The 22,342-nt window shown below is 44.4% G+C and overlaps 1 protein-coding gene across 3 annotated transcripts in view; it reads right to left on the bottom strand.

Moving 5' to 3' along the window:
• The window catches only part of LOC140463333 (uncharacterized), a 150,830-nt gene extending 128,921 nt beyond the window's left edge, over positions 1-21,909 (bottom strand). For all 3 annotated transcript variants that reach the window (XR_011954659.1, XM_072557139.1, XM_072557140.1), the window contains exon 1: positions 21,762-21,909. Coding sequence is in view for 2 of the 3 variants with exons in the window: in XM_072557139.1 (XP_072413240.1) it covers positions 21,762-21,819 (58 nt within the window). In the remaining variant the exon portion in view is untranslated. The remainder of the gene's footprint in view (positions 1-21,761) is intronic.
• Positions 21,910-22,342: the final 433 nt, after the last annotated feature.

Here is a 22,342-nt window from a genome sequence, read left to right as displayed (position 1 = left end):
TGGGAGATCGGTTTAGGGATGTACAGAGATCAGGTAGTTGAAAACTATTGTAGTATCGATGGAATGCAATGATCCTGTCAATGACCAGTGTCAGTCAAACCAACAACCTAACTATTCTAATCTCATTTTCCAGCACTTGGCCCACAGCCTTGTGTGCTTTGGCACTGCAAGTGTACATTTAAACACTTCCTCAACACTACAACAGTTTCTGCCTCTCCCAGCCTTACAGGCAGCGAGTTGCAGATTCCCCACCATCCTCTGGGTGAAAAAGTAATGGCAATCACTGAAGCTAACTGCACAACTCCTCCGGTATCCTGAATGAGACGACCACAGACCGGACCTTGTTCGATCCTCTGCAGTCGATTTGGGTTGCTGACATTTCAGAGCATTACCAAGGGAGGTGCTGTGTATGGATGAGACATTTACCTGAGGTCCTACTGCCCTCAAACTTGGATGTACCTGATCCCCCGACTCTCTAATGGAGAAGCTGCTCAGAGACTCTGCAGAAACTGCGCATGCACCAACCAACGTGCATTAAGTTCCAGTCCTAGAAATCGCTGTCATGCAGGGACCTCAGAGTCTGCACAGCGGCAGGAACAATTAAAGGGAATATCGAGGTTTATACTTGAGTGTTTATGATAGATAGAGTAAACATGCAAGGTCACTAACTTTGTTTTCAACTCAGATGTATTCAGAATGATTAAGTTTCTTTCTTACCTCAATTCTGAAGCAATTTTCTCAGTACAGTTCAAGTACGGCACGGTGGGGTAGCATGGTAGTTCAGTGATTAACACTACTGTCTCACAGGGCCAAGGACCTGGGTTTGATTCCACCCTTGGGCGACTGTGTGGAATTTGCACATTCTCCCCGTGTCTGCGTGGGTTTCCTCTGGGTGCTCCAGTTTCCTCCCACAATCCAAAGATGTGCAGGTCAGGTAGATTGGCCATGCTAAATTGCCCATGGTGTTCAGGGATGTGTAGGTAGGTGCATTAGTCAGGGGAAATGTAGAGTAATAGGGGAATGGGTCTGGGTGGATTATGCTGCGGAGAGGCGGTGTGGACTTGTTGGGCCAAATGGCCTGTTTCCACACTGGCGGGATTCTATGATACAGAAGCAAGCTTCATCTCTCTCCTAGGAGGAGAATTCAGGGCAGTTCAGGATATACGTAATTAGTGAAACCTTCCAAACCAGAAATGTTTGTTTAGAAAGCTGCAGGTTATTACAGCTGAACAGATTTAGCCTCCCAGATTTGTGGAAAGGTTCACGTCAACAGATTTGAAAGGAACTTATCAAACTGCTTTTCACAGTTCACAAGTAAACTGTCACAAGTTAGTTAATAGCACTCTAAAGAGCTGAGAAAACGTATAATTTCTGTGGATTCTCATCTCTGCAAGGGATAGTGTTGGGAAAAGGGTTGAAACATTGCTTGTGTGTTTTAGAGCTGGCTAACTATCTTCAATATTTGTACTTTTTTTACATTTCTTCTTTTATGTAATAAATTTCTGTTCTGTTGTTAGAGACCGTCTGTAGTCTCATGTGACTATATCTCACTGATTAACTACTATGTCAAGTAACAAAAACATCAACGTTAGCTACTAAGCCAGGCTATATCTGGGATCTGACTTTCCCAGTAGCACCATCAGCTGGGATCTTAATGCCAAGGATTCTTGCCCTGCTTATCTTCCATTAGAGCCAAGGGATCAGTTACATCCAGTTAAGCGGGCAGATAGGCCTCAGTTTGACATCTCGTCCACACAAGGCAGCTCCCTTGGTACTTGTCTCATTCAGGATACCAGAGGACTTATAGAACATAGAACATAGAAAAATACAGCGCAGTACAGGCCCTTCGGCCCTTGATGTTGTACCGACCGAAGCCTACCTAACCTACACTAGCCCAATAACCTCCATATGCTTGTCCAATGCCCGCTTAAATGACCCTAAAGAGGGAGAGTCCACCACTGATACTGGCAGGGCATTCCATGAACTCACAACCCGCTGAGTAAAAAATCTACCCCTAACATCTGTCCTATACCTACCACCCCTTAATTTAAAGCTTTGTCCCCTAGTAACAGCTGACTCCATACGCAGAAAAAGGTTCTCACTGTCAACCCTATCTAAACCCCTAATCATCTTGTACACCTCTATCAAATCTCCCCTAAACCTTCTTTTCTCCAATGAGAAAAGTCCCAAGTGCCTCAGTCTTTCCTCATACGATCTTCCTACCATACCAGGCAACATCCTGGTAAACCTCTTCTGCGCCCGTTCCAATGCCTCCACATCCTTCCTGTAGTATGGCGACCAAAACTGCACACAATACTCCAGATGAGGCCGCACCAGAGTCTTATACAACTGCAACATGACCTCAGGACTCCGGAACTCAATTCCTCGACTAATAAAGCCCAGTACACCATATGCCTTCTTCACAGCACTATTTACCTGGGTAGCAACTTTCAAAGATCTGTGTACATGGACACCAAGATCCTTCTGCTCATCCACACTACCAAGTAGTCTACCATTAGCCCAGTAATCCATCTTCAAGTTAGCTTCAATTATTGCCATTACTTCTTTACCCAAAGGATGGTGGGAATCTGAAACTCACTGCCTATAAGGATGGGAGAGATAGAAACTCTCGTCACATTTAAGAAGTATTTTGATGTACATTTGCAATGCCAAGGCACACAAGGATAATGGCCAAGTACTGGAAAATGGGATTAGATTTGTAAGGTGGTTGTTTTTGACTGACACTAGGTCGAAGGGTCCTTTCCTGTGCTGTACACCTTGATGACCCTATGACCAGAGTTTTTGCATCTGATTCCAATCTGGTGACCCTCTGCTGCCAGTGTACATAAACCTGGCCATTAATGGGAGGGCTGAACTATGTTATACCCTAGAATTAAAAGCTTTGCAACGCTTATCATTTAGGCTCACATATGCCATCAACAATCATTGGGGCAACATAGTAACAACTGAAAATTCCCAGAAATATGTTGCAGTATGGTGACTGGGGGAGAAATGAACGAAAGAAAGAACGAATTTACATGGCAAACAGATACAGAGATATGACTCTTGCAAAGATACTTGACAGAGCCTGTAGAATTAAGAAAAGTATCATTCAGGAGAAAAGCAGGAACAGACTATTGAGTTTGTTAAGCTCTCACCCCTACTTTGACCATCACAGTTGTCAGACCCTAGTCCTCAATGACCTTAAATGCTAATCTTCACCAGCAGTGCTGACTGTTTCACCATATTGTCCATTATGGAAGCTGCTGCTCAGCAATACAGACTGTACGATGTAGCTCAGTGACAGAGTTTGTGTTCTGCATGTGCAACAAACAGCATTCAATTCGAGCCATGTCTGGTCGATTTCATAGATTCAGAGAACGTTACAGCGCAGTACAGGCCCTTTGGCCCACGATGTTGCACCGACCTGTGAAGTTAATCTGATGCCCATCTAATCTACACTGTTCCATTATTATCCATGTGTGTGTCCAATGCCCGTTTAAATACCTTTAACGTCGGTGAGGCTACTACTGTTGCAGGCAGGCCATTCCACACCCCTACTACTCTCTGAGTGAAGAAACTACCCCTAATACCTGTCCTAAATCTATCACCCCTCAATTTAAAGCCATCTACCCTCAGGTTACCCTTCACCATCCGAGGAAAAAGGCTCTCACTGTCCACCCTATCTAACCCTCTGATTATCTTATGTGTCTCAATTAAGTCACTTCTCAGCCTTCTTCTCTCCAACGAAAACAGCCTCAGTTCCCTCAGCCTTTCCTTGTAAGACCTTCCCTCCATACCAGGCAATATCCTAGTAAATCTCCTCCGAACCCATTCCAAAGCTTCCACATCCTTCCTATAATGCGGTGACCAGAACTGCCCGCAATACTCCAGATGCGGCCTTACCAGTGTCATGTACAGCTGAAGCATGACCTCATGGCTCTGAAACTCAATCCCGCTACCAATAAACACCAACACACCATATACCTTCTTAACAACCTTCTCAACCTGGGTGGGAACTTCCAGGGATTTATGCACCTGGACACCAAGATCTCTCTGTTCATCTACACTGCCAAGAATTTTACTATTAGCCCAGTGCTCTGCATTCCTGTTACTTCTTCTGAAGTGAACTACCTCACACCTTTCCGCATTAAATTCCATTTGCCACTTCTCAGCCCAGCTCTGCAGCTTATCAATGTTCTTCTGTAACCCACAACATCCTTCAGCACTATCCACAACTCTGCCTACCTTAATGTCATCTGCAAATTTACTAACCCATCCTTCTACGCCCACGTTATTTATGAAAATAACAAACAGCAGTGGCCCCAAAACAAATCCTTGCAGCACACCACTGGTAACTGAGCTCCAGGATGAACATTTCCCATCAACAACCACCCTCTGTCTTCTTTCAGCTGGCCAATTTCTGATCCAACCCGCTAAATCACCTTCAATCCCGAAACTCCGTATTTTGTGCAATAGCCTACTGTGTGGAACCTTATCAAACACCTTACTGAAATCCATATACACCATGTCAACCGCTTTACCTTCACCCACCTGTTTTGTCACCTTCTCAAAGAACTCAATAAGGTTACTGATGCACGACCTACTCTTCACAAAACTGTGTTGACTATCCCTATTCAAATTATTCCTTTCCCGATGATTATAAATCCTATCTCTTATAACCTTTTCCAACACCTTACCCACAACTGAAGTAAGGCTCACTGGCCTATAATTACCAGGAATGTCCCGACTCCCCCTCTTCAATAAGGGAACAACATTTGCTATCCTCCAGTCTTCTGGCACTGCTCCTGTCAACAATAATGACATAAAGATCAAAGCCAAAGGCTCTGCAATCTCTTCCCTGGCTTCCTAGAGAATCCAAGGATAAATCCCATCCGGCCCTGGGGTCTTATCTATTTTCAGATCTTCCAAAATTGTTAAAACCTTCTCTTTGTCAACCTTAATCCCATCTAATCTAGTCACCTGTATCTCTGTAATCTCATTAACATTGCCCTTTCCCAATGTGAATACTGATAAAAATATTTATTAAGCGTTTCCCCATGTCTTCAGATTCCACATACAACTTGCCATTACTATCTTTGAATGGCCCTAATCTTACTGTAGCTATTCTTTTATTCCTGATATCCTATAGAAGGGCTTAGGGTTTTCCTTGATCCTATCCACCAACAACTTCTCATGTTCCCTCCTGGCTCTTCTTAGCCCTCTCTTTAGATCTTTTCTGGCTAACATATAACTCTCAACCTCCCTAACTGAGCCTTCACACCTCATCCTCACATAAGCCTTCCTCCTCTTGACAAGAGCTTCAACTTGTTTAATAAACCATGGCTCCCTCTCTCGACAACTATCTCCCTGCCTGATAGGTATATACTCATCAAGGACTTGCAGTAGCTGTTCCTTGAATAAGCTCCACATTTCAAGTATGTCCATCCCCTGCAGTTTCCTTCCCCATTCTACAAATCCTAAATCTTGCCTAATCGCATCATAATTGCCTTTTCCCCAGTTATGCCTCTTTCCCTGTGGTATATCCCAATCCCTGACCATTGCTATTGTAAACATAACCAAATTGTGGTCTCTATCACCAAAGTGCTCACCTACCTCCAAATCTAACACCTGGCCAGGTTCATTCCCCAGTACCAAATCCAATATGGCATCGCCCCTTATTGGCCTGTCTACATACTGTGTCAGAAAACCCTCCTGCATACATTGAACAAAAACTGACCCATCTAAACTACCTGAACTATTGTATTCCCAGTCAATATTGGGGAAGTTAAAGTCCCCCATAACAACTAGGAGAAAGTGAGGACTGCAGATGCTGGAGATCAGAGCTGAAAAATGTGTTGCTGGAAACGTGCAGCAGGTCAGGCAGCATCCAAGGAGCAAGAGAATCGGGTTTCGGGCATAAGCCCTTCTTCATAAGCTTATGCCCGAAACGTCGATTCTCCTGCTCCCTGGATGCTGCCTGACCTGCTGCGTGTTTCCAGCAACACATTTTTCACCCCATAACAACTATCCTATTACTCTCGCTCCTATCGAGAATCGTCTTTGCTATCCTTTCCTCTACATCCCTGGGACAATTCGGAGGCCTGGAGAAAATCCCCATCAGGGTGACCTCTCCTTTCCTGTTTCTAACCTCAGCCTAAACGACCTCAGTGGATGAGTCCTCAAATGTTCTCTCAGCTGCTGTAATATTACCCTTGATTAACAATGCCACATCCCGCCTCTTTTACCATCTTCTCCGTTCTTGCTGAAACATCTAAAACCCGGAATCTGCAACAACCATTCCTGTCCCTCCTCTAACCATGTCTCTAAAATGGCCACAACATTGAAATCTGAGGTACCAACTCATGCTGCAAGTTCACCCACCTTATTCTGGATGCTCCTGGCATTTCCAACCAAAACCCTGATTGCCAGTGCCCTCTCGCGACCTTGTAAACCTATTCCTGACCTCACTACCCTCAACCTCCTGTACACTGGAACTACAATTCAGGTTCCCATCCCCCTGCTGCATTAATTTAAACCCCCCCCCCCGGAGAGCAATAGCAAATTTCCCCTCCTCAGAATATTGGTATCCTTCTGGTTCAGGTGAAGACCATCCTGTTTGTAGAGATCCCACCTTCCCCAGAAAGAGCTCCAATTATCCAAGAATCCAAAACCCTCCCTCCTGGACCATCCCTGCAGCTACGCGTTCAGCTCCGCTCCCTCCCTGTCCCTCACTTCACTAGCACATGGCACGGGCAACAAACCAGAGATAACAACTCTGTATGTTCTAGCTCTAAGCTTCCACCCTAGCTCCCTGAATTTCCGCCTTAAATCCCCACCTTTCTTCCTACTTATGTCGTTGGTGCCTATGTGGAACACGGCTTGGGGCTGCTCTCCCTCCCCTTCAAGGCTCCCAAAAACACGATCAGAGACATCACAAACCCTGGCACCTGGGAGGCAACACACCAATCATGAATCTCTCTCGTTCTCATAAGATCTCCTGTCTGTCCCCCTTACTATGGAGTCCCCAGTGACTAAAGCTCTGCTCCTCTTCCCCCTTCCCCTCTGAGCGACAGGGACAGACTCTGCGCCAGAGACCTGTGCCCCATTGCTTACCCCTGGTAAGTCATCCCCCCCAGCAGTATCCAAAACGCTCTACTTGTTGTTGAGGGGAATCACCACAGGAGATCCCTGCACTGCCTGCTGGTTCCCTTTCCTACTCTGATGGTAACCTACCTTCTTTATGTGGCTGTGGAGTGACTACCTCCCTGTAACTCCTCTCAATAACCCCCTCTGCCTCCCGAATGATCCGAAGTTCATTCAGCTCCAGCTCCAGTTCCCTAACACAGTTCTCGAGGAGCTGGAGTTGGGTACACTTCCCACAAATGAGGTCAGCAGGGACACTAGAGGTGACCCTTACCTCCCACACACTGCAGGAGGAACATCCAACTGCCCTAACATCCATTCCCACTATTCTGAATTCCCAAATAGACTGCCAGAAAAAAAATGAAAGGAAACATTTGTCACTTTACCAACCGACATACAGAACCTTTTTTTAGGTTCGAGGTGGAGGATGGGTGGGAGACACTACCTGAGTAGTGTTTCGGTAAAGCAACCACTCAAATATGTAACCTCATGATCTCTCCGACTGCCTTCAGGAACTGAAGAAAAATCGGAACTAAAATAAATTCAAACTGTATACTCATATATTCCGATAGGTCCTGCTGCTCCCTGGGGACCTCGTGATTTCTCCGACTGCATCCAGGAACTTTCACAGTAGAGTTCTTAACAAAATGCTAAAATCTCGGTTCTGATCACTGCACATCGCGATTTACAAGGTAAGGAGGAAATAAACAAAAACAGAAATTGCTGGAAAAGCTCAGTAGGTCTGGCAGCTTCCGTGGAGAGAACTCAGAGTTAACATTTCAGGTCTAGTTCTGAGGAGGGGTCACCTGACCCGAAACATTAACTCTGAATTTCTCTTCACAGATTCTGCCAGACCTGCTGAGCTTTCCCAACAATTTCTGTTTTTGTTTCTGATTTACAGCATCCGCAATTCTTTCACTTTTGCACTTATATATCTCTTTTTGTAAACTCAATAAAGTGCATGAGGATACTAAACTGTAGGTGTATGTAAGTATGTCTTGAAGGACTTGGCCCAGTACTCAGCTGAGAAAAACAGAGATACGTTCAAGGGCAGATCTAAATGTTAAGTCTGTTTGTTATTAATTCATGTGACGTGGGTGTTGCTGGCTAGGTCAGCATTTACTGTCTATCTTTAATTGCTGTGGAGAAAGTGATGCTGTGCTGCCGTTTTAATTGCTGCAGCACTGGACCGTAAAGACATTGCAGTGCTCTGAGGGAGAGACTTTCAGGATATTGACTCAGTAACAGTGAAGAAATAGAGATATCGTTCTGAAGGGTGTGTCACTTAAAGGGAAGAATCTGCAGGTGGTGGTGCTCCTAGGTGCATCCCACTGGGTATAGAGGTGATGGCTGAGTGGTATTATCATTGGGCTGTTAATCCAGAGGCCCAGGTAATGCTCTGGAGAACCTGTGTTCAAATCCTGCCATGGCAGATGATGGAATTTGAATTCAGTGGGAATTATGAGTCTAATGATCACCATGCCAATTGTTGGGTTACTAATGTCCTTTAGGGAAGGAAACTGCCATCCTTACCTGGTCTGGCCTACATGTGACTCCAGACCCACAGCAATGTGGTTGACTCTTAACTGCCCTGTGGGCAATTAGGGATGGGAATAAATGCTTGCCTAGCCAGTGATGCCCTCAATCCCCTGAATGAATAGAAGGTGGTACAGATTGTGGGTTTTGAAGATGCTTTCTAAGGACTAAGGCACCTGGATGGGTATATGAAGAGGAAGGGTTTAGAGGGATATGAGCCAAGTGCTGGCAAATGAGACTAGATTAGGTTAGGATATCTGGTCACCATGGACAAGTTGGACCAAGAGGTCTGTTCCGTGCTATACATCTCTATGACTCTTGGTGAATTGCTGCAGTGCATCTTGTAAATGGTACACACTGCTGTACTGGATGTAAGTTGGTGGATGGGATGCCAATCAAACCTTGTCCCGAATAAACTTCACAAGCATTGTTGGAGCGGCACTCCTCCAGACAAGTGGGGAATATCCCAAAATATTCCTGATGAAGGGCTCCGGCCCGAAACATCAATTTTCCTGCTCCTCCGGTGCTGCCTGACCTGCTGTGCTTTTCCAGCACCACACTCTCAACTCTGATCTCCAGCATCTGCAGTCCTCACTGTCTCCTAATATCCCCAAACACTCCTGACTTGAGTTTTATAGATGGTAGACGGGCTTTGGGAAGACAGTATACTCATCACATCTCACTTATGCAGATAGGTACGAAGTTCTGGACCTCTCAACATTTACAAAGGCTGATCTGATCAACGTTTACAAAATAATAAGGGATGTGATGACTTTTTCAACTGAACCTATTAGGAAGGATGAGGACTCACAATTACAGACTACAAAGGGTAGAACTGAGTTGGATATTAAGTAGTTTGTACTTTCCTCAGACAATAAGGGAATGAAGCATTGTTCACTGCACATCAGAGGAGTGTTAGCTCTTGTACTAGCTGAGGTTAAGGATTGCCTTGTGCAAGGCAGGGGTAATCTGTGTATTTAAACCAGGGTCCATGTAGGATCCTGGACTAACAATGACCATCCAAAGAGATTGCATTGAATTGTTTTTTAATCTTCCTTTCCTGGGTTTTGATCCCACCTTCTGTCATCTCCTTCAGCACTACACTCCTCTAATACTTGCTCTCCTCCCAACCTGACCTCTTGCCCATCTTGAATTTAATAATTCCATTGTTCACGACCCTGCCTTCAGCTGCCTAGGCCCCAAACTCTAGAATTCTGCTAGTCAACCCTTCCATGCTAAAGCTCACTGATAAAGTCATACAGTACAGAAACAGACCCTTCAGTTCAACTCATTTGTGCTGACCAGACATCTCATATTCTTTGAATAAGTTTTTAATCATCTGCTCTAACCACTCAAATGTGGTTCAGTTACAAATTTTGTTTCTCAGAGCTCCTGTTAAGCACTTGGGAATTTTGTGATGTTAAAGGTGCTATATAAATGCAAGTTCTTGTTTTTTTCCTCCCTCTCCCAGGCAATCCAGGGTGGTAGATAGAATAGAAACAAGGCACCATGAATATATCCTGTTAATATTGTATGTTCATTTTAGATAATCCAACCCTTCCCTATCTTTTCCATTGTTTGCTAAATGCCTTGCGATGAAATAATCACACAGTCAGCCAGTCACATTTACAACCATCTACCTGCTAATTTATCACATCAAACCAAAAACATTTAGTCAGAAGCTACCACAAGGAATGTCAAATGGAAGTACCAACATTCAGAAGGCAAGCTGAATCTTCTCATCATGTAATTTTAATTCCCATACGACGGATCAAATGAAGTCATCCACTTAATTGAAACGGCCAAACAGCTGGAGAGAGGCATTTGCGTTTGGATCAGTGTTCTTCCTGTGACTCAGCTGGAAGCACTCTCATCTCTGAGTCAGAAGGTTGTGGCTTCAAATCCAAACTGCACTCCAGGACCAGGTATTGGCTTTGTGGCCATTTGTTGGACTCATACAGACTCATACAGCCAGAGGCTCTGGGGACACTGTTCAAAACCCACCATGGAAGATGGTGAAGTATGAATTCAACCAAATATGGTCTTAAAAACAGATTTTCTGGAAAAGTTCAACAGGTCTGGCAGCATCTGTGAAGAGAAATTAAAGTTAACATTTTGGGTCTGGTGACCCTTCCTCAGAACTGAGTTAACTCTGATTTCTCTTCACAGATGCTTCCAGACCTGCTGAGCTTTTCCAGCAACTTCTGTTTTTAAATTAGATTAGATTAGCTTCCCTACAGCATAGAAACAGGCCCTTCGGCTCAACGAGTCCACGCCGACCCTCCAGAGTAACCCACCCAAATTCATTCCCTACCCATTATTTACCCCTGATTAATGCACCTAACACTACGGGCAATTTAGCCTGGCCAATTCACCTGACCTCACATCTTTGGACTGTGGGAGGAAACCGGAGCACCCAGAGAAAACCCACAGAGACACTGGGAGAATGTGCAAGCTCCACACAGGCAGTCACCCGAGACAGGAATTGAACCCGGGTCACTGGCGCTGTGAGGCAGCAGTGCTAACCACTGAGCCACCGTGCCACCCTTGTTTCTGACTTACAGCTCTTTCAGATTTTATTCATTAAATGTGGTCATTATGGCAAAGAGTCCAACCTAATATCTACTCTTCATAACATAAGTCTTAGCCCAGTCCTCCCCAAATCGATACAGTTGGCATATATTTAAATGACATCACTATTGTAGAAACCTTGATCAGCTCAGGCTTTGTGCATGTGCACAGGCCGGTCTTACAGAGATATAACTAGTAAATAGACATTAATCTAGTCCAAAAGCTAGTGCTTCCAAATAAACCTGTTGGACCTGGTGTTGTGTGATTTTTAACTTTGTCCACCCTAGTCCAACACAGGCACTTCCTCATCATATTTTGAAGAAAGGTAGATGGGTTCTTCCTATGCCCTGGTCAATAGATATCCTTCTATCACCATCCATCAAAATACGTTATCTGGTTATCCCACTGCGGTCTGTGGAGCTTGAAGTGTACAAATTGGCTGCTGTGTACCCTACATTACAGCAATGAATATTGTGGAAGGGCTTTCAGACACTGAAACAACATTGCAATTATGTCACAGAGCTGCTCCTCAATGTGCATAAGTAGTACAATGTGGGAGGAGTTAAGAGAGAAGACAGAAACAACTGGAGATGAAGACAGAATCATGGTGCGTCACTTTGAGATTTTAGAAAGCTTCACAGTGTTGAGATTCTGAAGCTTCTGTGTCTCTGAAGCTAAAGACACCATAGATATCCTATTGGTCTTATCCCCTTTCAATCATAGGAAAGGTGATGGCTTCGTGGTGTTATCAGCGGACTGTTAGTCCAGAGACCTCAGTAAAACAAGTGCAGATAAGCATGTGGAATAGACTGACTAGTACTAGTCCTGGTGTTTATGGAATACTCTTCTAATAATGTAACACTAAGATGAGAGTCTGGGATCTCTGCGCCCAGTTCTGAAGACAGTTTGTGACCTCAACTTGTCTTTGACCAGACTACCATGAACATAGACTCATGGATTTTGGCATAAAACCACATGAAAAAATGTGTGATTAAACTTCAAAAGCACTTCATTGGCTGTAATGTTCTTTAAGACACAGGTCATGAAAGAGGTCACAGAAGTCACACAAAAAAGTCTTTATTTTCATAACATAGTGAAGCATAGGGTTATTTCAAACAGGTGAGGTATGAAAAAGTAGGTAAATCTTTCCAGGACGATACAAGGCCACTTAGAAGAAAGTGAGGGCTGTAGATGCTGGAGATCAGAGTTGAGAGTGTGGAGCTGGAAAAGCACAGCAGGTCAGGCAGCATCTGAGGAGCAGGAGAATCAACTGTTCATCAGGAATGAGGCTTGTGGGCCGGGGGCTGAGAGATAAATGGGAGGGGTGGGCCTGGGGGGAATGTAGCTGAGAATGCAATAGTTAGATGAAGGTGAGGGAGAAGGTGGTGGACGGATGAGGAGCAGATGGAGTGGGAAAGGTAATGACAGGTCAAGAGGGCGGTGCTGAGTTGGAGGCTTGAGACTGGGATAAGGTGGGAGGAGAGAAACAAGGAAACTGGTGAAATCCACATTACTCCCATGTGGTTGCAGGGTCCCAAGGCGGAAGATGAGGCGTTCTTCCTCCAGACGTCGGGTGGGTAGGGTTTGGTGGTGGAGGAGTTCCAAGAGCTGCATGTCCTTGGGGAAATGGGAGGGGGAGTTGAAGTGTTCAGCCACGGGGCGGTGGGGTTGGTTGGTGCCGGTGTCCCAGAGATGTTCTCTGAAATGATCCGCAAGCAGAGGAGGCTACATCGGGTCCCCAGTGTAGAGGATCTTTCCGCATCCAACAGAAATGTACATGTACCTCCACTAATGTCACCTCCTGTATCTGTTACACCCAATGCGGTCTCCTCTACATTGGGGCGACAGGATGCCAACTTGAGGATCATTTCAAAGAACATCTCTGGGACACCAATACCAACCAACCCCACCACCCCTTGACTGACCACTTCAACACCCCTCCCATTGCACCAAGGACATGCAGGTCCTGGGCCTCCTCCATTGCCACTCCCTAACTACCTGTCATCTGGAGGAAGAACACCTCATCTTTCGTCTTGAGACCCTGAGACCACACGGGAGTAATGTGGATTTCACCAGTTTCCTTATTTGCCCTTCCCCCACATTATCCCAGTCCCAACCTCCAGCTCGGCATTGCACTCTTGACCTGTCCACCATCTTTCCCATCTATCCACTCCACCTTCCTCTCCGACCTATCACCATTACCCCCACTGCCTCCATCTACCTATTACATTCCCAGCTAACTTTACCCCCCCCCCCCCCAGCCCCACCCCCCCAGCCCACAAGCCTCATTCCTGATGAAGACCTTATGCTCGAAACGTCGATTTTCCTGCTCCTTGGATGCTGCCTGACTTGCTGTGCTTTCCCAGCACTACACTCTCAACTATACAAGCCCATACCTGGAATATAGTGAACAGCTCTGCACGTCTTATCTGAAGATAGATAACTGGCTTTGGAAATAATCCAAAGAAAGTTCACTCAGCTGACCCCAGATGGATAGACTGTTTTATGAGGAGATGGTAAAAACAATGACTGCAGATGCTGAAAACCAAATACTGGATTGGTGGTGCTGGAAGAGCACAGCAGTTCAGGCAGCATCCAACGAGCAGCGAAATCGACGTTTCGGGCAAAAGCCCTTCATCAGGAATAAAGGCAGTGAGCCTGAAGCGTGGAGAGATAAGCTAGAGGAGGGTGGGGGTGGGGAGAGAGTACCTGGGAGTTGCAGTGGGAGAGGAGATGTTGAGTAGGTTCAGACTGTACTTATTAGAATTTAAAAGAATAAGAGGTGACCTTATTGAAACATACAAGATTCAAAGGGAGCTGTGGAGGTGTTTGCATTGAAAGGTTAATAGGGCTATGTAGGAACATATAGTAATCAGTTCAACCACAATATTATTGAATGGGAGAGTGGGGGTGAGTGAGCAGGTCTTGCTGTAAATTCATATGCTCGTGTGTTACATACCATTGGTTTTATTTGACCAATAGAAAACTTAGATTCTCAGGAGACAACGATGATCTTATAATGCATACGAGGATGTTTCAAAGAAATGCTCTCTTGCAACATTAATGTTTGTAATATAAAAATGTTTCCAATTTGTTTCCGGCATGAAAGACTTTATTTATGATATTTCAATTAAAATATGCATGTAAACCATATCAAAAATACAGCTCCCATTACACTCAAATTGTTTTGCAATAAGGATTTTTTTGTTTTGATGAGAGCATCATTGGCTGGGCCAGCATTTATTGCAAAGGGGGCAGTTAGAAGTCAATCCACGTCACTGTGGGTCTGGAGTAACACATGGGCTAGCCCAGATAGTGATGGCAGCTTTCTCCCTGAAAGGGCGTTAGTGAACTGGATGGTTTTTCTTCCCCCCAACCCCGAGATTACCAGTAAACCATTGCTGATTACCAATGGATTCCTAATTGCATTGAATTCAAATTCCACCATCTGCATGGTGGGATTTGAACCCAGGTCCCCAGAATACTTAGGTCTCTGGATTAATACCAGCCCAGCACTAATACCACTAAGCCATCACCTCCCCTAGTAACTGGAAGGGGATAAAACCGATAGGATATCCAAGGGGTCTTTGACCCCAAAGACTAAAAGGTTTGAGAATCTCTACATTGTGAAGCTTTCTAAAGAAAAGACATTCAAGTCCAGTGTAAAAAGAGGTGAGCAATGGACAAGAAAGCAATAGAGCACTTATTAGACACAGCCACGGGATGAGCCAAAGCTCTTTACAAACAGTGACTTATTTTTGAAATGCACTCACTGCTGTAATGGAATTAAACACTTCTGACGTGTACACTGGCATTCATACAGTTTGGCCAATGTGCTGTACACAAACAGCCATTCCATTTAATCACATGTCAAAGATGCTGACTAGCTTTAAATGCTGTTTATTGAGTATTTCTGGAAAAATCTCCAACATTGTGAAAGAATTGCTAAAGGAAACAGACCGAGATGTGAGTTGATAGGAGATACATCCTGATAACTGTGTCCCAACATCTCAACGATCAGATTTGTTAAATTTTGCCAACATAACCTCTGCTTTCACCTCAGCTCAGAGTCAAGCGAGAAGGCTCAGCTCCAGCAATTGAAACGTAATCCAGGGTGACGTTTTATTGAGTTACATCCCTCAAACTTATTGCCTTCACTCTTTTCTCAACATAAGCTTTTGGCCCTTGGTTTCAAAACCTCCATTATCTAATATCTCAAAGAACACCACATCATCTTTTGACTGGACGCTTTCCAACGTTCTGGACTCAATATTAAGATCAGCAACTTCAGATTAGAAACATCTTTCCTGTTTCCTTAGACACCAAGTGTCAGTGTAAATGCACCCTGAAAAACCGAGCAGGAACAACAGCATGAGTAAACTATTCCACAAAGTGGAACATTCACACTCAATACACTTTAAAAATACTTCAACACTCGTCGTAACAATGGCTAGCCACTTCAAAAGAGACACTATCTTTTTTGATACAAAGTTTACTAAACAGTCTCAACTTTTGCCAAATGTACCACCAACAAATTTATGACAAGTAATTTGGTCAAGTGAAGAGAAATGACCAAACATGTCTCTGTCATAGTCTTACGGTGTCTATCTCTACGGTGCCCCCCCCCCATCCCAATCGCACACTACATGAAGCGAGTCCACTCTGCTCCCACTCTACTTTAGTGATGACTACCTACCTCCTGGTAAAGTTAAATTTAGTTTTCTGGTAGACAAATTCTTACAACATCACACAGACAGGTCACTTGCCTTGAGAATGTTGCAACTTGTGCTATCGAATCTGAATCACGATCATGTCACTGCTATGTCAACAAGCAAGAGGTCAAGTCCCATCTATGTTGAAATTGTGGCACCTCATTAATGCACTGAAGCATTCCGCTGCAAATAATTCTGGCCTCATTTCGTTCCTGTTTTGCCACCGCGCTTTCCCGAGGTCTGAAGCTCTGGAATTCCTCCCTGTGCTTCCCAGTTCTCTCCTCCTTCCTCCTTTAGAACACTCCTTAAAACCCACCATCTTTTGTATCATCTCACCTAATATCCCACATGGCTCAGTTTCATGTCTCATTTTGTAAATCTGTGAAGCAGCTTGAGAGGTTTCATTATGTTAAAGGTGCTATATAAATATACAGGGTTTGCTGTCTCAGTAACAAACCATGATGCTTCGCACAACATGGAATATTTACTGCAATAAATCCAAATGGTCTTCTCTATCTGCAGTTCAATTGAATATAATCAAAGAGGTGTTTACTCTCATCATTCTGAATCAGAGCTTTGAATCTCCATTATGTCATGCAGCTAATGCAGGGCGAAGCAATTTTCTTCCTCCATCGTTGTTGTTGATTGAGAGACAAGGTGATGTATCAACTAGTGATCCTCCTTTAATGGTTTATGCGATGGTTTGAGGGAGCAATTTTCATAGCTTTGTAGGTTTAACTGTAACAATGAAGTGAAGTTGTTCCACAATAGCGGTCCAAAAGAAATAAGATGATGATTGGGTGGCACAGTGGCTCAGTGGTTAGCACTGCTGCCTTACAGCGCCAGGGACGTTGGTTCAATCCCACCTTCGGGTGACTGTGTGGAGTTTGCACATTCTCCCTGTGTCTGTATGGGTTCCCTAACACAGTCCAAAGATGTGCAGGTCACGTGAATTGGCCATGGGAAATACAGGGTTACAGGATGGGATGCTGTTTGGAGAGTTGATGTGGACTTGATGGGACAAATGGACTGTAGGGATTCTATGAACGAAGCACTGGGTACCCGGGTGATGAGCAATAATCTAATAACCGATAATCGATCCGATAATTGGACAGAGAAAGGCTTATCCAAACTGACAAGGTCCCCTCCAACAATGAGCATGGGGTTTACTTCAAACGAGCAACCTATGGCCAAACAGGGTGGAGATTAGATCAGAGTGGTGCTGGAAAAGCACAGCAGGTCAGGCAGCATCCGAGCAGCAGGAAAATCGACGTTTCAGGCAAAAGCCCTTCAGCAGGAATAGAGGCAGGAAGCCTCCAGGGTGGAGAGATAAATGGGGAGGGGGCCTGGGGAGAAGGTAGCAAAGAGTACAATAGGTGGATGGGGGTGGGGATGGAGGGGATAGGTCAGAGAGGAGGGTGGAGCGGATAGATGGGAAGGGAGATGGACAGGTCATGAGGACAGTGCTGAGCTGGAAGGTTGTTAGACATGTCCCTGGACGAAAACCATCCCGTGCAATGAGCTGATGGGAAGTTGCAGGAGGAGGAACACCCCAGGTAGTTTCAATGACTACCAGCCCCAAAACAGACTTGCATTTATTGAATGACTTTACCATGCAAGAACATCTCAGCTGCATTACAAGGAGAGAGAGAGAGAGAGAAAACAAATGCATGCAAAACTGTAATGAGACCCTTAGGACGCATGATTAGTTAAGGTCGTTCCTTTTTTCATTCTGGGGGGTTACTATTGACCAGAAACTGATTTGGATCAGTCATTTACATACTGTCAGAGATATGGAATTCTTCAGTAACTCACCTCTTAGCTCCCACTTGCCCGGATGGGTGCAGCCCCAACAATACTCAAGCAGTTCGACACTATCCAGGACAAAGCAACCCGCTTGATTGGTACCACATCCACAAGCATTCATTCCCTCCACCACCAACATTTAGTAGCAGCAGTGTGTACTATCTACAAAATAGACTGCAGAAATTCACCAAGGCTCCTCCAACAGCACCCTCCAAATTCACAACCACTTCCATCTAGAAGGACATGGGCAGCAAATACATGAGAACACCACCCCCTCAAGTTCTCCTCCAAGCCACTCACCATCCTGACTTGGAAACATATTTAATCAGTGTTACCAGGTCAATGTCTTGGAACTTTCTCCCTCAGGAAATTGTAGGTCTATCTGCAAAACATAATGTGGAGTGCCAATGTTGGACTGGGGTGGACAAAGTTAGAAATCATACGACACCAGATTACAGTCCAACGTAAACCTGTTCGACTATAACCTGGTGTTGTGTGATTTTTAACTCTGCAATGCATGGACTGCAATGATGCAAGAAGGCAGCTCACAACCACCTTCGCAAGGATAATAAGTGCAATATGTGCCAGCCTAACCAACAATGCTCATACCCTGTAAAAAGGTAAATTACAATAGTAATAATGTTTCAAGGTTGTTTTTAAGGGGAAGGAGAAGTAGGGAGGATGGATTTGGGGTGAATGTCCCTCACAAAGGAGCTAAAGATTCTTCCACAGATAATAGAGTGAAAAGATGGGGAAACACTCAATGTAGAGCCAGAGGGCTGAAGGTCATGTTGAGAGGATGAGGAAGTGTAATTATCAACTGAGTCAAGCCCATGCAGGTAATTGAAGTCAATTTGAAATTTAATACATTGAATGATTGAAAGCCAATGTAGGTCAGGGAGTGACGGGCAAGCATACCACAGTATGGGCAGTTGAACTTTGAACAAGTTGTAATTTATAGTGATGTAGGATGTGCAGTTGGTGTTACAGAAGCGCTACATGCAGAGCTTAGCATCAATGACCACACCCATGAAGTGACCACCCATCCTTCCCAAAACATGATGAATCTTTACATGCACATGATCTGGGAAAATGTATAATTTCCAACAGGAAATCCAGCTCTATATTCTAGTTTACCCAAATATATCACTTGTTAGTGCTTCATTTAATCTCTGGCAAATGAAGGAATATACATTTTAAGCCCGAAGCTAAATTATTACACAGTTATCTTAGCATAAAACCACTAAATAAAAAAGCATCCAGCATAATCTGCATGGTGTATATATCTACACCAGTAACAACTTTACAATTCTCAACATGTATCAAAACAACAAAGCTGTTGATTCTACAAAATCCCACAACATTAAATTGCTCCTTAAAACACAATTACTGTTTACAATGCAGTATATAGTCATTGCCATACATCAATCTCATTGTTGACCTCAGATTGACACAAAGCCAGCCACAAATGGACCATCAAAATCACTTTGGGATATAATCAGAACTGAGCTCTATTAGGTCTCAGGACTGCATTTGGGTTGGTTGCGTTTTATTTTCTTTATTTGTTTGTATGATGTGGGCATCACTGGCAAGGCCAGTATTTCACCCATCGGTAACTGCGCTTGATGTGAACATTTCAGGGGGCAGCTATTGGGACCCACATTACTGTGGGTCTGGAGTCACATGTAGGCTAGACTGGGCAAGGACGGTAGATTTCCTGATGATGCTTTCACACTTGATAATGACAGCTGTCACGGCCATCATAAGTGAAATTAGCTTGAATTTAAATATCACCGGCTGTCAGGGTGGGATTATTAACCTGGGCCTCTATATTGCTCATCTGTTGGAAATTACCACTGGGCTATCACCTTTCTGCATGTTGATATGGTCAGGAACTGAGCCTCCTGAGAGTCTACATATTCGCACTGATAATTTAAAGATATTAACACACCGATCCAATGAGCTTTACAACAATTACTTAAACAGTGTGTGCTCTATCTAATACAACAACAGCTTTCATTTACATACCACCTAAGATACTTGAAGCTGCTTGTCAGGAGCATAATTAACTAAATCTGACACTGGACTGCATAGAAACAGGAGTAGGCCATTCAGCCCATCAAGCCTGCCCTGCCATTCAATACGATTAAAAATCAAAAGCTTCAATGCTTTTTGCTCACTCCATCCCGTGGGGCACACAGTGGCTCAGTGGTTAGCACTGCTACCTCACAGCGCTAGGGATCCAGGTTTAATTCCACCCTCAGGTGACTGTCTGTGTGGAATTTGCACATTCTCCCCGTGTCTGCATGGGTTTCCTCCAGCTGCTCTGGTTTCCTCCCACAGTCCAAAGATGTGCAGGTTAGGTGGACTGGCCATGTTCAATTGCCCAGTGTGCAGGCTAGGTGGGTTAACCATGAGAAATGCAGAGATAGGATGGGATACTCCTTCGAGGGTCAGTGTGGACACAATGGGTCAAATGGCCTGCTTCTACACTGTAGGGATTCTATGATTCATATCCTGTACACAACTGGTAATCAAAAATCTATCAATATCTACCTTAGACATTGTCCACTGCCCTCTGTAAATTCTCAGGGTTCGCAATCTTGAGTAAAACAAACTCTCCTCATCTCACACCCAAATGGCATTTCCCTTATTTTTAAACTGTGCTCCCTGATTCTAGAGTCACCAATTAGGCGAAACATCTTCCCTGCATTTAATCTGTCTAACCCTTTAAGTATTTTGGAGGTTTCAGTAAAATCACCTCTCATTCATCAAAACTCTCGAGTCCCAGTTTTCCCAATCTCTCTTCATAGGACAGCACCACTGCCCTGGGAGCAAGTCCCACTTGTCCTTCCTCTACAGTCATATCTTTCCTGAGAGAACAAGGCTAAAATATAAATATTAGGACAGTTGAGCAAAAGCGTGGCAAGTGAAGTATGATATAAGGAATCTCTTAGAGAGTAACAACAGACAGATCAATTCAAGGAAAGAATTCTACAATTTAAGCACCAGGCAGGTGAAGTGAAAGGAGAGAAAAAGTGGAGAGAGATTAATTGTTCTAATTTACCCAGACAACATCCAAACCAAGTGTGGAGAATTTGCCTGTCATATTACCACACTTGAGCTTCCCTCAAGTCAGAACAATGTAGGTTTCTGAACCTTACTCCAAAAGATTTGAGCGAATCCTTTTAGACTGACATCTGAACGTTGGAGTCAGGCTGTGCAGCACTGGTCAAAGTCTCCATATTTCACAGGAGATACCAACACATAGCAGGGCACGCTGCAGATTCTACAGCACTTGGAAGTGTCAGAGACAACCACTGCTACATCAACCCCAGCACAGTCAGCCAGTGACCTCACCTCATCCCTGGGATCTTGCTGTGCTTAGAACAGCTGAACATTTTTTGCCCGCAGGTCAATACTACCGCGTGGAAAAATAGCTTTTTAGATTCAGAAAGCTTCAAGAGACAGACGTGTTAACGACATGGAAACAGTGAACAATTTACATCGGGAACAATACCCTTTAACAGCGCTGATCGCTTGAAAACTACTTGCAGATGGGCTACACCGCAGGAAATACAACTAGTCTGTACAGAAAACAAGGCATTTTCCATTTAAGAAATATATATATATTACAAATAACTCAACAATGGCGCTGATTAGAACTGACAGCACAGTTAGTTAAAAAGGGAATAAAAGAACAAATCTTTCGGCATCACAACTTCCTTCAATATTCGCCTGGTTAGGCACTTTCAAAGTAATTCCAAGCATTTACAGGGCGAAGGTCGAGTGGGGAGGAGAGAGGTCCAAACTTTAAACAAAGTTAACTTTTTTTTTCTGTCTCTCTTTTCTCATCAATGCCAGGCCTTGCAGTATCAATCGGGGAGGATTTGCAGCTGGTATTAGGAGGGTTCTCAATGGGAGTACGGGAGGCCCCGATGGGATCCACAGTCTCCGGGCTGGGCGGTGGAAGGGGAGACAGAAACTTACCTCTGGGGAAGCCCAGGAGCCTGTACAGTTCCCTTACTGACTGCATATCGCCCGGCATTCCTCATCGTCCCAGCGCTCGGCTGTCCCGGGGTTACACAGACCACCGGTAGTGTCCCAGCCCCGCTTGAAAAACCCGACCAACTAGCGGAGGGAATGGGTCGCTGCAGAAACTTGCAAAGCATCAAAACGGTTCGCATTCCCTTTCCGGGAGATGCAAGATTGAATCTGCAAACATTGCAATTCCATGCAACATTGTCACGGTGCCTTTTTCCAAGATTTATGTCCATAAATATATTTCAAGGTTGTTCTGAAATCATAATGTAGGGGAATAACCGCGGGCACAGGAATTCCTGAAAAATCTCATCAGATCTGGCAGCATCTGTGAAGGCAGAGCGGAATTAACGTTTCCAGTCCAGTGACCCTTCTCTGCTTTCTCGCCACAGACCTGCTGAGATTCTCCAGCATTTTTCTGTTTTGGTAATAATACTGTCAATTCCAAAGATGTGCAGGTCAGGTGAATTGGCCATGTTAAGTTGTGATGAGTCAGGGGGGTGGGTTACTCTTCGGAGGGTCGGTGTAGA

The sequence above is a fragment of the Chiloscyllium punctatum genome, chromosome 38 (genome assembly GCF_047496795.1).
Source record: "Chiloscyllium punctatum isolate Juve2018m chromosome 38, sChiPun1.3, whole genome shotgun sequence".
In the NCBI taxonomy this organism is placed as follows: Eukaryota; Metazoa; Chordata; class Chondrichthyes; order Orectolobiformes; family Hemiscylliidae; genus Chiloscyllium; species Chiloscyllium punctatum.
Note: the sequence above shows the minus strand (reverse complement) of the source record. Positions and strands in the feature narration are given on the sequence as shown.